The 14,701-nt window shown below is 64.4% G+C and overlaps 2 protein-coding genes across 4 annotated transcripts; one reads left to right on the forward strand and one right to left on the reverse strand.

Annotated features, from left to right (window-relative positions):
• The first annotated feature begins 120 nt into the window (after positions 1–120).
• GALE (UDP-galactose-4-epimerase) lies at positions 121–5,054 on the forward strand. Of its 3 annotated transcripts, none has more exons than XM_055704192.1 (11): positions 121–245; positions 1,552–1,678; positions 1,781–1,896; positions 2,184–2,297; positions 2,535–2,711; positions 2,843–2,956; positions 3,054–3,120; positions 3,240–3,325; positions 3,478–3,555; positions 3,749–3,863; positions 3,941–5,054. In XM_055704192.1, the coding sequence occupies exons 2-11, from the start codon at positions 1,558–1,560 to the stop codon at positions 3,994–3,996; spliced, it is 1,044 nt and encodes a 347-aa protein (XP_055560167.1). In that variant the 5' UTR covers positions 121–245; positions 1,552–1,557; the 3' UTR covers positions 3,997–5,054. The 3 variants fall into 3 exon arrangements, with proteins under 3 accessions (XP_055560167.1, XP_055560168.1, XP_055560169.1); XM_055704193.1 differs by having other exon boundaries at positions 210–313; positions 1,550–1,678; XM_055704194.1 differs by lacking the exon at positions 121–245 and adding an exon at positions 289–403.
• Positions 5,055–5,216: 162 nt separating this feature from the next.
• On the reverse strand, positions 5,217–14,431 carry LYPLA2 (lysophospholipase 2). The gene is made up of 10 exons (XM_055704212.1): positions 14,372–14,431; positions 11,960–12,065; positions 11,129–11,160; positions 10,379–10,444; positions 9,506–9,553; positions 9,206–9,276; positions 8,855–8,928; positions 8,586–8,687; positions 7,978–8,154; positions 5,217–7,722 (listed from the first exon to the last, which is right to left on the reverse strand). Exons 2-10 carry the CDS (start codon positions 12,035–12,037, stop codon positions 7,672–7,674), a joined length of 699 nt encoding a protein of 232 aa, XP_055560187.1. The 5' UTR covers positions 12,038–12,065; positions 14,372–14,431; the 3' UTR covers positions 5,217–7,671.
• Positions 14,432–14,701: the final 270 nt, after the last annotated feature.

Below are 14,701 nucleotides of genomic sequence, written 5' to 3' on the forward strand. Positions count from 1 at the left end.
CAGGGGGCGCTGCGTCACTGTGGCCTCACCCATCCCCCCGCGGACCAATGGCCGCCGTCCCTCAGCGCTGTTGCCCCGCCCCGTGGGGCGTGAGCAGTGCGGACGCGCCCCGAGGTATTTTGTCCCGGCCGGCGGCCCGTAGCGGGAGCGGCGCCGCCACGTTTCCATGGGAGAGCGGGAGGGGCGCGGGGCTCCTTAAAGGGGCCGCACGCGGAGCGGTGCGAGTGCGGCGGCGAGAGCGGCGGGTGAGCGGGCGGGGGGCGCGGGGGAGGGCAGCGCCGCGCCCCTGAGACACATCCAGCCCCGGGGCCTGAGCTGAGCCCCGGCACCCTGGAACGCGCGGCCCCGCCGGCAGCCGGTAACTGTGGGCGGCCCCGGCCCTGCGGCAGCCACTGCCCCGCAGGTAGCCCTGTGCCGCGGCCGCGCCCGGCCCCCCCAGGCCTCTGTCCGGCTCCTAGGACCCTGCCCCGTTCCACCGGCCCCTGCCCGGCCCTCCCAGGCTCTGTCCGGCTCCCCCGGCCCCCAGACCCCTGTCCAGCTCCCCCCGCCCCACCCCACCCCCGCCCGCCCCTGCCCGGTCCCCCAGGGCCTGCTTGGCTTCCCCGGCCCTCCAGACCCTGCCCGGCTCCCCCGGCCTCTGTTCAGCTCCCCCAGACTCCTGCCCAGCTCCCCAGACCCCAGCCCAGCCCCCCAGACCCCTACCCTGCCCCCCAGACCCCCCCTAGGCCCCTGCCCTGCCCCTCTGGCTAACAGCAGCGCTGTTTTGCCCCTGCCCCGGCGGCCCCAGCAGGGCGGTCTGGGGGTCCCGGCTGGTTTCCAGCCCCAGGTGCAGCTCTGGGAGCAGCTGAAGTCCCGCGGGTGGGAACTTCCCTGCGCTGCCTCCGCACCCCTTGGTGGTAACGTGGATTTTCCTTCCTACAGCCAGGCTGGAGCTGCCACCCGGGGCTGGGGCTTCCTGGCAGGGCAGCTCCCAGGCTCCCACCCGTGTGTGCCCACCAGTGGCCCGGTGGTCCGTAGCGAGCCAGGGCCACCCTCCTGGGCAGCGGGGCCGGGTGGGGGGTGGGGGTGCTGGCACCCTTGGCAAGGGGGAATTTGAGAGTTGGAGGGAAAAAAAACAGGGAATGGCTGGAAAAGAGCAGAGCTGGTCCCCCTGTGGAGACCACCCAAATTAATACCGCTGGCTGACTCCCTGCCCTTGTACTCGGGGGTGAATTAGCCTGACGGATTTCTGCTGTAGGATATGGGTGACACCGGGATCTTGACTGGATTTAACAGGAAGAACAAGAGTTTTTCCTGGCATGCAACAAGGGCCAGATAAACCCTCCCTGTCCAGGAGGTGTGAACCACGTTGGCAGGGAGTGCTGCAGCCTGCCCAGCCCATTCCTCTCCGGATGTCCTGCTGCTGGCCTGGCCAGGCAGGGAGTGCCTGCCGGCAGTGCTGACGTGACAGTGCCCAAGTCCTGCCTGCCCTGTCCCTCTCAGGGCCCCCGTCGTGCCTACCCCAGGCAGCTTCACCCAGAGCTCGGCACTGAAGGGCCTTTCCTCCCGCAGGGAATCATGGCAGAGAAGATCCTGGTGACCGGCGGAGCTGGCTACATCGGCAGTCACTGTGTGCTGGAGCTGGTGGAGGCTGGCTACGTCCCTGTGGTCATAGACAACTTTCACAATGCCATCCGAGGTAGGGAGAGCCTTCATCCCTTCCCATTCAGGGGGCTTGGCCCCTCAGCCTGTGCTGGCACCTCCAGCTATCCCAGCGCCTCGCTCCCTTCCATCTCCCCAGGGGCGGACGCACTCCCTGAGAGCCTCCGGCGTGTGCAGCAGATCGTGCACCAGCCCATCCTCTTCCAGGAGGCAGATATCACCGATGAGGCAGCGCTGCAGGAGCTCTTCAGTAAGGTGAGTGCAAGAGCTGCGGTGCCCCGAGGCGACCTCGTGGGCTCTGAGGGGTGAGAGGGGTTTGTGCTGCGTGTGGGAGCTTGGAAGAGGGGACATGGGCTGGGCAGGAGCTGAGCGGGGAGGACAGTGCTGAGGAACCGCTGTGACCAGCAAATGTTCCTCTGGGCCGTGGAGACTGCACGGGCAGGGGGAATGAAGCTCCCGGGGAGACTTCCCAGTGGTTTCTGCCTGGAGCTTCTGTCTCCTGATGCTGCGATGCTAACACTGAGCTCGTTCTCCCTCCGCAGCACTGTTTCTCGGCCGTGATGCACTTTGCGGGGCTGAAGGCGGTGGGGGAGTCAGTGCAGAAGCCCCTGGATTACTACAGAGTGAATCTCACTGGGACCATCCGGCTGCTGGAGGTGAGTGGAGCGGGGGGCGGGGGCAGCGTGTGGTGCTTGGGGGACCACACGGGTGCTGAGTGACTGGTGCTGGGTGTGATCCTGCCCTGGGCTGGCTGTGCTGGCTGGCAGCCTGGTCCCTGTAGTGCTGCCCAGGCCTGTAACGGCGCCGGCATGGTGGGAGCTGCTGCCCGCGGAGGGCTGGGCTGGGGGGCACGGAGCCCGCAGGCTCAGTGATGGCTGGTTCCTGCTCCCCAGACCATGAAAGCCCACGGCGTGAGGAACATCGTGTTCAGCAGCTCTGCCACCGTCTACGGAGACCCCAAGTACCTGCCCCTGGATGAGAACCACCCGGTTGGAGGCTGCACCAACCCCTATGGCAAATCCAAGTATTTCATCGAGGAGATGATTCGAGATCTCTGCAAAGCAGAGAGGGTGAGGAGCCGCCTCAAGGCGCACAGGGCTGGGAACTGAGGTCTTTCCCCACTGGAGCATATTGGGGTGACCAGGTGGCACCTCGCAGCGCTGCACCCTCCCCGGGCAACCACGTTTGTGTGTCCTCCCAGGACTGGAACGCTGTTCTCCTGCGCTATTTTAACCCCATTGGTGCCCATGAGTCGGGCATGATCGGAGAAGATCCTCAGGGGATCCCAAACAACCTCATGCCCTACGTGGCGCAGGTACTGCCCCGCTGCAGCCTTTGAGGACCCCCAGGCTCACGGTGCTGGTGTGGGGCACAGGCTGATGGGGCTCTCGCTGGCTTGTCCCTCTGCGCAGGTGGCAGTGGGGCGCCGGGAATTCCTGAGCGTGTTTGGGAACGACTACAAGACGGACGATGGAACAGGTACATCACGGAACGGGTGGAGCAGGGATCCCCCATCCCCCGGGGCAGCCGCCACAGCTCCCCAGCCCAGCTGCACCCCGGGCAGGAGGGCTTCGTGCTCACCCTCTGCGTCCCCACAGGCGTCAGGGATTACATCCACGTCGTGGATTTGGCCAAGGGCCATATCGCTGCTTTGAAGAAGCTCAAGGAGAACTGCGGCTGCAAGGTACCAAGGGGGCTGTCTGGGGCGGTCAGCCCTGCCGAGGCTGTGGGGCTGGGTCAGGGCTGGGATTTCACGGCCCTAAGGGAGCTAAAGGGGGCCCTGGCCCTTCTCCCCTTGTGAAAGAATCTGATCTGTGTCCTTTATCCTCCTCCCAGATCTACAATCTGGGCACCGGCACCGGCTACTCCGTCCTGCAGATGGTCCGGGCCATGGAGAAAGCCTCGGGGAGGGAGGTAAGGTCTGACCCGCAGCCTGCGGGGCTCCAGGAGCACCCCCCGCCCCCCCAAACCCTCACCGCCACCGCAGCCCTCATGCCTGTGTCTGCGGCAGCCCCCGGCACCGCTCCCGCAGCTGCTGGGCCTCAGGTGTGACCCCTCTGCTGAGCCCCGGGAGCCCCCAGCCCCCACGGTGCTGCTTTCCCTGCAGATCCAGTACAAGGTCACGGGCCGGCGGGAGGGGGACGTGGCCTCCTGCTACGCCAACGCGGCGCTGGCCGAGCGCGAGCTGGGCTGGAAAGCCGCCTTCGGCCTGGACAAGATGTGTAAGAGCAGCCCCTTCCCCAGCACCCGCCGGCCGCCCCCCCCCGGCCCCCCCTCACCCCCCCTCTCCCCCTTGCAGGCCAGGACTTGTGGCGGTGGCAGCTGCAGAATCCCACAGGCTTCAGCAAGAACTGAGCTGTGGCCCGAGGGCTCGTCTGGTGGCCGAGTGCTGCTCCGGGCCAGCCCTGCCAGCCTCCCCGGTGGCCCCAGCGATGCTGTGGTCATCCTGGGTGCAGTTCCAGCTGCCCCCCCTGCCCCTTGCACAGGGGAGGAAGGCGGGAGCGTGCCCGGCCTCTCCGCTCCTCATCCTCATCCCCCCCAGGGCCTTTGCATCTCACAGAGCAGGAACAGAAGGACAGAGCCAGGGCCCGGCTTTGGCACCCAGGGCACGACCCCCCTCGTGGGAGCGGTGGCAGCCCCTGCAGGGAGAAGGTGCTTGGCTGGGCCCTGCAGCCGCTGCTGGCGCTGCTCCTGGGCCCTGCCTGCGCCCGGGGAAGCGGCCGCATCCAGCACTCAACCACAGAGTCCTGCTGAGCCCAAACCGCAGGGAAACCACCAGTCCCCTCTGGCCCCCGACCCACCCAGCTCAGGGAGCAGGGGAGGCTCCTGGTCTCGGGGGGAGGCCAGGGCACCCGCTGCCCCCTGCCCTGGGCACAGAGTGGGCTGCTGAGCACCTACCTCACGGCCCCAGGAGCCCCCTGAGCCCCCACACCCCAGGGAGCAGCCACAGCCCGAGGCCACCACGGCTCGTGGCCCCAGCCCAGCTCCCTGGGGCGAAGGCCCCCATGGCTGCCAAGGGCTTCTTCCCCCCAGCAATCCCCTTTTCCCCCAGCCTGGTTTTGGGGACCAAGTCTCATCTCCCACGTGCTCCTGCGGCGCCGGAGGAGCCCCTGCCCGCGGCACAGCCCACCTTGCCCAGCTGAAGCTGCCGCTGGCTTTGGCTGGTGCCTGATTTTGCTTCCACGGTGCCTGCGGCAGCCGCTTCTGCAGTCACGTTGCCAAAGGCTGCCCAGGGGAAGGCTCTGCTCAGCTGTCACACACTGCTCCTATTTATTCCTGGTGGCTCGAACGGCTTCGTTAGGCAGCGATGACGCAGTCAGCCCGGTTTGCTGTCAGTTGGATTAATAACTTATGCTACTAAATTATGAATTGAGCTTTTGATTTGTTTTTAAATAAACTTTCTTACTTTCTGAGTGGCAGCTCTGTTCTGCTTCCCTTCAGCCAGAGCTGGCGCCCCGAGGAACGGCACCTTGGGGCCTCGTGCTGAGCCACTGCCCCCGCCCCCACCCCCAAAATCTCCCTTACGGAGGTGCTGGGGGTATCTCCTGCCCGGCCACAAACAACACCAGCTCAGCTCTGGGAGAGGTTTCTGATTTATTTAACCTTGGTTCTGACTCTGTGGAACACACACACAAAAAACCCCAAACATTTACAAGGAAGACAAAAGAGAGGAGGGGAAGGGGGGAAAAAAGAAGAGAGGGGGGAAAAAAAAAAAAAAAAAAGAGTAAAAAAAAAAAAAAAAAAAAAGCTGTATTGAGGAATGGAGAGAAGCCGTTCTCCCTCCCAGGTCCTCAGCACGCCCCGGCCAGGCGCGTGCCGCTGGGGCAGGGAGCGAGCAGGAATGCTCTGCAAAGGGGCCAGCGTGGCCACCCGTGCTGTGCCCAGGGTGGCCCCGGGCCCCCGCCACGCACACGGTTCCAGTTCACAGTCAAATAGGTCCGTCTGTCCGTCCGCCAGCCCTCGGTAACCTGGGGGGGGAGCTGCCCCCCGCCCCAGCCAGCCCCCCATGCAGGGGACAGCAGCTTTCGAACAAAGTAGAAGAAACAGCAGGACTGAACCCCAAGCAAGGGGAAGAGCCAGGCTCCCCCCGATACCGGCAGCGGGTTTGCTGGCTTAAGACTTCCTAAGGAGAGGGGTGGGGGGAGGAAACCAGAACCCAAACCCCAACCCCAACCCAAGCCAAGCCAAGAAACCAACGAAGGATGGGTCTGACAGATCCGACTCCCCGGAGAGCAGGTTATTGCTTTGCACATCCCAGGCGGGGAGGGCACGGCTGCGGCACAGCTGCTGCCCCAAGCCCCCCGCTTCCCTCCCGGAGCAGCCCTCGCCCTCGGAGAGGTGCTGGCCTTGGCACTGCGAGCCTGGCCACAGCCCGCCACCGCCACTGGCCACCGGCCACCGAGCAGAGGCCCTGGGGCGAGGGGCTGGACAGGAGGGAGCGGCAGCCTGCAGGCTGGGGGGGTTTTGTGGTGTATTTTTTTTAAAAGACATGTACAGCTCCAGCCCCAAAGGGCCCAAGAGTGCTGCGGGCTCAGCCCATGGAGGAGAGGCGAGGAGAAGGGCAGTGCTGCTCAACAGCAAGTGCCCTGGGCCCTGCGGGAGGGGAGGGGGCGGCCAGGAGCCCACCGCTGAGGAGACATTCATGGCCCCGTGCCCGGGGAGCTGCTCTGCTGGTGGGGACGGTCCCAGCCCTGGCCCCACGCCCCAGCCAGCCACGGCTCGAGAGGGGACAAGCCTTGAGAGGGGACAAGCCTTGAGAGGGGACAAGCCTTGGCGTCAGCCACCAGCCGGCAGGGCGAGGGACCCCGGGGGAAGCTGTGATTGTACCCGGGTTGTCCCGCGGCCCCGGGGAGCACGGGGAGCCCCGCGCCGCCCCGCAGGAAGGGGCACAGCAGCACCCAGGTGTTCGATGCTGGTGAGATGATGGCTGGGAGCAAACCTGCTTCCTCCAGCTGGGCCAGGAGCCATCCCTGGGGGCTGGGGGCCTCCCCTCCCCTCACCTCTCCCTCCCCGAGCCAGCCCAAGTCCAAAGGGAAGGAGAAGTAGCAGCAAGAGAGACATTAAGGACCAGGCCAGCGCCGGGCGGGCTCCACGGCGAAGCCGCTCGGACACCGGCTGTAAACGGCAGCGCTTTGGGGCTCTGAGGGCGCAGAGCTGGGCTGAGGGAGGGAGAGATGCCTTTGGGACCCCCCCGCCGGGCTGAGGGGGAGATTGTAAAAGCAACAAGAGGAGAAGGAGGAAGGGGGCGATTATCTCGAGGAGGGCAGAGCTGCCACCAGCCGATGGCCGCCCGCCGGGGAGTGTGCGTGTGCGACAGGGCAGGGGCCGGGCCCCGTGCCAGGAGGTGCAGGAGCTGTGCGGGGGCCTTTCTGCCAGCCCCGGGAGACGGGGCAGCCTTTGGCAGTTCCAGCCCAGAGCAGAGCCTCTCCCCTGGGCCGTGAGGTGTTTGCAGGAGAGTCCCGGGTTCCTGAGCTCTGACCGAAAACCCGTGAGTCGCCTGAGCGGAGGCCGAGAGCAGCCGCGGAGAGGACAGGCCGAGGGCAGAGGGCGGCTCTGGGCCACGGAAGGCTCCAGAGGTTGCCCCAGCCCTGCCATGTGCCCACACCACTCCTCCCGCCGCACAGGGGCACGTCCCACCCCCTCTAATACTGTCACAAAAGAAAAAAACCAAACCCAAGAGAAACAGGTCACCCGCACCACGCCAGACCCACACCCCGCGGTGCCTGGATGGGGAGTTGAGGGGGTGGTGACCCCCACAGAAACCGCTCGGAGCAAGAGGAGGAGAGAAAAGGCCACTCGAAGACTCGCCTTAGACAGCTCCAATCTCAGCTCCGAGAGCAGCAGGGAGAGACGGGGCACCCCCAGCCGGAGAGGACGCGGTGCGAGGAGATGGGGAGAGGCGGGGGCCGGGGTGCGGCAGGAGGTGCAGTGGGGTGCCATGGCTTCCGTTTGCAGCGGACAGGTCACGGGGGAAAGATCGGCGGCTGCGACCTCGGCATCCTTCCCTGCGACAGTCTCGATTGGCTCCGCTTAGATCCGGGGCAGCAGCTTCTCGATGAACTCCTTCACCGCCATCATCTCCTGCAGACAGCACAGAGCCCGTCACGCCGTGCCCTGCCCCAGGCGCAGGGGGACGGGGGCTGCGCAGCCTCCCCAGAGGGAATCGGGGAACAAACACATCCCGCGTGTTCTGCACTCGGCCACTTCCCCGCCCTGCCTGACGCACCGTGCCAGGGTCAGGCCCAAAGGGGAGACCGGCCCCCCGACAGTCCCGGCCCCCCGACGGTCACGGCCCCCCGACGGTCACGGCCCCTCTCCCCACCACGAGGCACTGACCTGAGGACAGGAACTGTGCATCACACCGGGGTAGGTTTTGAACTGGACCTTGGTGGGGGTGACGACAGATTTCAGCTTCTCAGCAGTGAGAGCCCCGAAGCGGACGGGGATCATGGGGTCCATTTCCCCATGGCACTGCAGGATGGCGATGTCCTTGTTCACACCGTTATTCGCCGCCTGCAGCGAGGAAGGAATTGCTCAGGGGTGCCCAGGAGAGGGGATGCCCAGCGGGGAATGGGGCAGGTGCTTAATTTGTGTGCCCAGCACACGCCACCTGGCAGCTCCCCTCCTCAGGAGGGCTGTGGGACAGCTGCTCACACCAAACACCTCCTCCCACGCTGCCACCAGGACCGAGCTGCTGCCCGGGGGGGCGCGAGGAGGCCGGGGGAGCAGCACAGCCGGCAGGTGCCCCCACCAGATGGGGGGCAGAGCCCTGATCTCTGCTGTGCCCTCCCCAGGCGCCAGGAGCAGGGAGGTGGGATCAAGCCCCTGCCACAGACACCTTGTGGCCCCAGCAGCCCCAGGCTCACTGCAGCGAACTCCGGATGGGAAAATCCCCGTCCTGTCATCGACCCTCCCAGCGGACACGCGGGCGCAGCACAGGGTACCTGCGGGAAGGCCTTGTGCAGCGGGAGCCAGCAGCTGAGCGCCACGATGCCGGCCAGCTGGTGCTGGCAGGTGAGAGCCGTGTACAGCGACAGGGCGCCGCCCTGCAGCAGGCGAGGAAGGTCAGTTAGTGCTGGGGGGGAACCCACAGTCCTGGGGCACCCACCGCCCACCCACCTCCCTGCATGGATGCTCCCTTGGAGCGGGTGGGTCTGCAGAGGGGTCCCAACCCTCAGTCTGCTCCACCTCAGCCCCCCGCAGCCCAGCTCACCTGTGAGAAGCCCCCTAGGATGATGCGGTTGGGTGGGATCCCGTTCTTCATCTCATGCTCGATAATCGCTTTAACTGGAAGAAGACAGAGAAATGGGTCAGTAGAGCGGGGGGACGCTGCAGGGCATCACCCGATGCCTGGGGGTGCACACAGGACACTCAGCACGTCCGGCAGAAGCAGGTGCCCGAGGTCCCATGGCCTGAACACACTTGGCTTCAGCCAGGGAGAAGGCGGGCTGGGGTCACAGGAGAGCAGAAAGGAAGGAGAGGTGGCAGGAAGGCATCGGCTTCTGTCCCAGTGCGGGAGAGGCATCCAAGAGCGCAGTGCTTCCCCCTCCCCAAAGCTTCTTACTGTTTTCTGCAGCTTTCTTGATCCCAGCTTCATCCTCAGGTGCATCTGGAGTCAACCCCATCAGGTCAAACCTGGGAGAAGAAGCAGGGTCAGCCCCAAACCCCTCCCAGCACCCAGGGTGTGGGGAGGTGGGAGCTGCGTGAGCTCTGCCCTTCCCCTGACTCCTACGGGGCAATGGATTTTGGCTCTTCAGTCCCTCCATCCCTCTCGTGCCCCAAAATACACCCCCAAAAGGGTCCCACGCACCCCTGCCACCCACAACACTGACCAGGAGGGCACCCTGCCACCCACAACACTGACCAGGAGGGCATAACCATCTTCATGTTGAGGGTCACCGGGATCCGAGGCCTGCGGAGAAAACAGTTTGGGTGTTTTAGTTCAACTGCAAGAGAAGTCAGTCCAAGATGAGGGGAGCGGGGTGACAGGCCCTCCTGCCCACAGCTGCAGGACACCACTCCCAAGGGACAGCAACAGATGAGTGCCACCAGACCCGGCCCGGGGGCTGCAAGGTGACCCCAGGGATCATCCACAAGCCCCTAGCAGATCCCAGCTGAGCTGGTAGCTCCAGGGCGTTGCCAAGCAGCCCGGCTGGGGAGGAGAGCTCCTGAGTCCCTCTCCCATTTGCTGCTGCAGAACCAGGAGACGCTGACAGAGCAGCTGCCTCTGCTGCCGAGATGGGACACCGGGAAGCTGAGGCCCTGCTGCCAGGGATGCTGCTGCGGCAGAGCTCTCCCAGCCTGGCGAGTGCCCCCCTGCACGGGCTGCTGGTGGCACTGGGGACACATCAGGGAGTGTTTCCTTCCCTTTCTGCTGAGCTCCCTCCTGCCTGACCAGGGGGACAGGGAAGGAGCTCAGTGCTTTTGGCTTTCACTGCAGCCATCGGGGCGAGGCGGAGCACAGGAGCGGGGAGAAAACAGCCCGAGAGCTGCAGCTCCTGTGCTGATCAGCTCTGTGGGGAACCACTCTGCCTGCAGGCAGAAAATGCCAGGGCTGGAGCCCTGCACAAACCGGCCACAGCAGGACAGGAAGCCTCACTGCACAGCCCCGTGGGTAGGTCAGCACACGGGCCACTGTCTGCCTCCCCAAACAGTCCTGGCAGTGGGCACCTGCATGACAGCCCCCCCTGCCCCCCACCCCCCCTAAGGCCCTTCCCAAAGCAAGGACAGCACTTACGCGTGAGGGCAAATGTATTTCACGTAGGGGAGGCGGATGGAGGAGAGAGCATCAGCCCAGCTGTGCCTGGGGAGAGAGAGAGGAGAGGAGGGAGTTGAAGGCTTGCCTTAGCATTCTGGAGGATGCTGGTGAAGGTGAGGGATTTCCCCCAAGGACAGGTTTTCTCCAAGGCTGCTGACCTCCCGCCTGTGCCCTGACATTATTTTACCAGCTCCTGCCCACCCTGGCAGCCTGAATCCCAATGTGAACAGATCTCCTTTGCAGCAGGGCAAAGGCAGCACACAAAGCCCCACAGCTGGAGGCAGAGGAGCTGCCATCAGCAGGGGAGGAGGGAGAGAACCTGCTGTGCAGGGAGAAATGTCTTGTTACTGCTGTATCTCACGCTGTCCTCTAAGGTGGCCTTGCACGTTAGAGAGCTGCACTCGCATAGACACAACCCGACTCCCAGCTCTCCTAGGACTGCAAAAACCGCAGTGCTTATCTGCTTGCCTTAAAGAAAGCAGAAAACCAAACCCGCAGGGGGCGGGGGGGCTGCCAGGATCATAAATATTCAAGTGCAGACAGCTGCTGGCCAGCGATTCCCTGCCAGGGTGGCGCAGGCACGGCTATCGGACCCAGCCCAAAACCCCAGACAAATCTCAGAGCTGCCCCCGGGGAAAGCAGCACCAGCACCTGCAACACACTGCCAGCCCCAGGTCTGCGTTCAGCAAACCAGGCGTCGCAGTCAGAGCCAGCTCCAGGAATACTCACCCCGTGTCTCCAAGGCCATGTAAAAAAATGACCTGTTAAATGAAGCAGAAAAACAAAAAGAATTAGCTGGTGCAACAGCCGGTGGCCTAGGAGAGAGGCAGGGCTGGGCTGGCGTGGAAGCAGCAAAAGGCCACTTAGTCACTAACTAGGAGAGACTCAAAGAGGCAGAAATTAGCCGATGCCAATGACACGGCTCTGCAGCTTTGAGCATGACGGATGAGTGGAACAGGCGTATCGTTGCCATCACGCCACAAAGCCTGCTGTCACGGCCAGGTCTGTGGGCGTTGTCAGCCCCTTGGCTGCCCAGCATAGCAAAGGGCCAAGGATTGTCCCACCAGGCTACACGGCACCACGCTGAGCAGAGGCTGAGCTTGCCAAGGACTCACAAAACCCAGCCCTACAGGCTTTTCATCTAAGGCTAGAGCAAGCCCTAAGCAATGGGGAGCAGAGGGAAGGCAGCCTGCTGGGCCCCAGGGAAGGACAGAGGATTTTCTTTGGGGGATTTGCTTTAAAAAACTTAAATAGCCAAATCAGATCCAACTCCCACTGGCCTCCCGGGAGGTCAAACGGAGCTGTGAGGCTGTGCCCATGCTTCCGCACCGGACCACGCACCAGCAACAAACAGCCTAGCCCAAAGGACGGTTACTTTTCCCCGGCAAGATCAGACCTTGCTGGCCCTGCGTCCCCTTTGATGGACCAAGATGTACATCTGAGGAGCTGAGGATTACGGGCTCAGCTCACGGCTCCTCTGAACCCCGCAGAAGCAGCTACTTATCTTCGAGACTGCTAAAAGGGAAGAAGCAGGTGAGGCAGGAGGGGTCCGGCCCTTACCGCGGCAGTCTCCCGCTCTGCCCCTGAGACAGTCACTGCGTCAGCGAGGAGGGGGACAGACATGTTGTTACCACACATACACTGAGAGGGACTCAGACACTGGCACCTGCGGGACAGAGGGACAAAGGTAAGGCAGGAAAATAAACTCCTCTTCCCCTCCGGCAACTATTTGCTCCAGAGGGACCAGCTATATGGGGAAAAGTTAAAAAAGCACATGAAGGCCTTGATGTTTAAGCCTTTGGGATAGTCCCACGCCTGGCAGCGCCGGAGAGCCAGGAAGCAGCAAACGATTCCCATGTCACAGCACCAAACGCGTGTGAGTGGGGATGCGAGCGCGGGGTGTTGGAGGCGTTAAAATTAGCCCTGTTATACCTCAAAGCCAAAGTTATTTCTGTGACGGTAACAACGTGGGCAGAGGGCGGCCGGGCAGCGCGCAGCCTCAGCATCCCTGCCCGGCTGCCAGCGGAGCCGGGGAGAAGCCTGACCCACATCTGCTCTGACGGGGAAGCAGGAAGCGCCAGCCCTCAGCACGCAGCAGCGCAGGCTTTACAGCGCTAATAAAAGGTTCAGCCCTCTTTTATGGAGCTGTTTAGGGATAAACCGGAGCATTCAGGTGCTGGCCTGAGACCCAGCCCCACGCTGCCTCCCAGAGCCTGCGCCCCCCCCAGCAACAGCATCCTTGTCCCTCCCCGTTGGTCAGTCAGCCAGGGCCACCACTGCTGTCTCTACCGCATCGGTCTCCTGCCAGCATGATGGGCTGATTGTCACCTCTCGGATCCCAGTCACCTGTGGGGCGGGCGGCTCCGGCAGAGCTACCACCACCTTCAGACGTGACAGTCAATGGTGTTTGCTTCCAGTCCAGCACAAATCACTAAAACTACCGCTCCTCACGTGACAGGCACTAACCCCCACTTACTGCCCAAGATTAATTAGATCAGAGCATGTTTACAGCGCTGCCATCATGTCCAGGAATAAGATCAGCCTCCCTGCTGCTGCTGGGAGCAAGATCAGCCCGTGTGGTCTGCTCGAGCCTTCACATCTCACAGCAAGCACCATCCCCAGAGGGTTTTGGGTGGCACAGGACCACCCGAAGCCTCCCCACCTCCCGGTACCCCAGCAGACAGCCTTACCCAACAGAAACAGCCGCCTCCTTTACCAGCCTGGGCCAAGACCTGCCCGACTTGTTTCACCAACTGTTCGTCAGCTGTTTCCCCGACTCACAAAAAAACACCGGGAACAACAAGCTCCTCGGGTCTGGCGAACCTCACACACACAGCCCACGTGCTTGTGTGTACTCCAGGGTCAAAACAACCAGCCAGGAAAAACAGCACCTGCCAAAAATCCTGGCAAGAGGAGCCATAAATAAAAGCATCTTCCATGACAGATGGAGATGCTGAAATGTGCTGAGCAGACACAGACTCACATCTTTGCCTTATTCACAGAGGCCTCAGGGAAAGGAGGGGGTTTGAGGGTCAAGCCTGCCCGAAGCACCCCACGGGCTGCCCCTTGGAGACACCCGAGATTTCCCGGGGGGGGAGGTTCTGCCCCACTCCTGGGGTATCTACAGGAGGGTCCCACGGCCGCCCCCACAAAACCAGCTCAAGCAGAGGCAGGCCTAAGGGGCCAAAACATAACAGGGCAAGGATAAAGCCCCCAGCACGGGTCAGCGCCTGCAGAAAAGCACACACACACTCTAAAAAAGAAGAGAAACTCTTGTCTAATTTGGGCTGTTGCAGCAGCAGCCCCAGAGCTATCGCACCCCACACCTACGAGCGACGCCAGTGGGAAACCCACGGCCCGGCCCCGGGGTTACGCCTCGGTGCTGCCGTTGCGTTCCCCATCAGGAGGGTGGCAAGTCGCTAATTGTTGTTTATTAACGTGCCCCGGCCTCTCCCGCTCCCGCAGGCCCGCCCCGGCCGGAGGGGACCCGGGAGGGAAAGGCAAGAGGAGGCTGCAGAAATCCCGCGTGGAAAGGGACGGCCGGGAGGGACCGTGGGGGCCCCGAGCCCCACGCACGGCTTGGCCGCCCCTGCGAGCTTCCCGGCTGGAACGGGGGCGCCGGTTTTCTGTGGGAAATGGGGCTGGGGGGGGGGGGTGGTGCCCTAAAGGCTGGGAGTGCGGAGGGCTCGCACCAACCCCCGGGAGGAGGGGGGCTTTGCGTGGAGCGGCCCCGTTACCGGCGGCGTGCTCCCCCGCCGCCCCGAGCACGAGGCCGCAGGGCGCCGGGGCCCACCCGGGACCCACCGGCCGGGACCCACCCGGGCCCCAGAACCGCACCGGGGCGGGGAACGGAGCCCCGCGCTGCACCAGCCGGCGATCGATCCCGCTCCCCCCGTTAAACGCCCCAGCGAGGGGGCTCTCCCGCCCGCCCCGGCCTCCCGCCGCCTCCCCGGCCCGCAGCCCCCCCCGCACCTCTCCCGCGGGCCCAGCGCGCTCCTCCCGGCTCCCCGACGCGCTCCCACCGGAACTTCCGGCCGCCGGGTCGCGCGCGGGTCAGCGCGGCGGAAGTGACGCGCCGCCCGGCCCCCGGGGCAGCCATCTTGGCAGCGGCCTCCGCGCCGCGCTGGGGCCCCGCGGCCGGGGCGGGGAAAGCCTGGCGCCTGCCGGGGGATTGGCTACGGCTACGGGAGGCCCCGGGGCCCCGCCGTTACCGCAGCGGCCGGGCTCCCTTCCCGTCCCTGCTGCCGGGGAGGCACCGAGCGCCGCCCCCTCCCCACCGCACGAGCGCGGCCCGCAGCCATC

Source organism: Falco cherrug, chromosome 3 (genome assembly GCF_023634085.1).
Source record: "Falco cherrug isolate bFalChe1 chromosome 3, bFalChe1.pri, whole genome shotgun sequence".
In the NCBI taxonomy this organism is placed as follows: domain Eukaryota; kingdom Metazoa; phylum Chordata; class Aves; order Falconiformes; family Falconidae; genus Falco; species Falco cherrug.

Excerpts from the sequence above, each read along its gene's own strand:
- GALE (XM_055704192.1), top strand. The coding sequence starts at position 1,558 with ATGGCAGAGAAGATCCTGGTGACCGGCGGAGCTGGCTACATCGGCAGT. Across the intron at positions 1,897-2,183 it reads TGCAGGAGCTCTTCAGTAAG|CACTGTTTCTCGGCCGTGAT; the intron begins GTGAGTGCAAGA and ends CTCCCTCCGCAG. Across the intron at positions 2,712-2,842 it reads ATCTCTGCAAAGCAGAGAGG|GACTGGAACGCTGTTCTCCT; the intron begins GTGAGGAGCCGC and ends GTGTCCTCCCAG.
- LYPLA2 (XM_055704212.1), bottom strand. The coding sequence starts at position 12,037 with ATGTGTGGTAACAACATGTCTGTCCCCCTCCTCGCTGACGCAGTGACT. Across the intron at positions 9,277-9,505 it reads AAGATGGTTATGCCCTCCTG|GTTTGACCTGATGGGGTTGA; the intron begins GTCAGTGTTGTG and ends TTCTTCTCCCAG. Across the intron at positions 8,929-9,205 it reads CAAGAAAGCTGCAGAAAACA|TTAAAGCGATTATCGAGCAT; the intron begins GTAAGAAGCTTT and ends GTCTTCTTCCAG.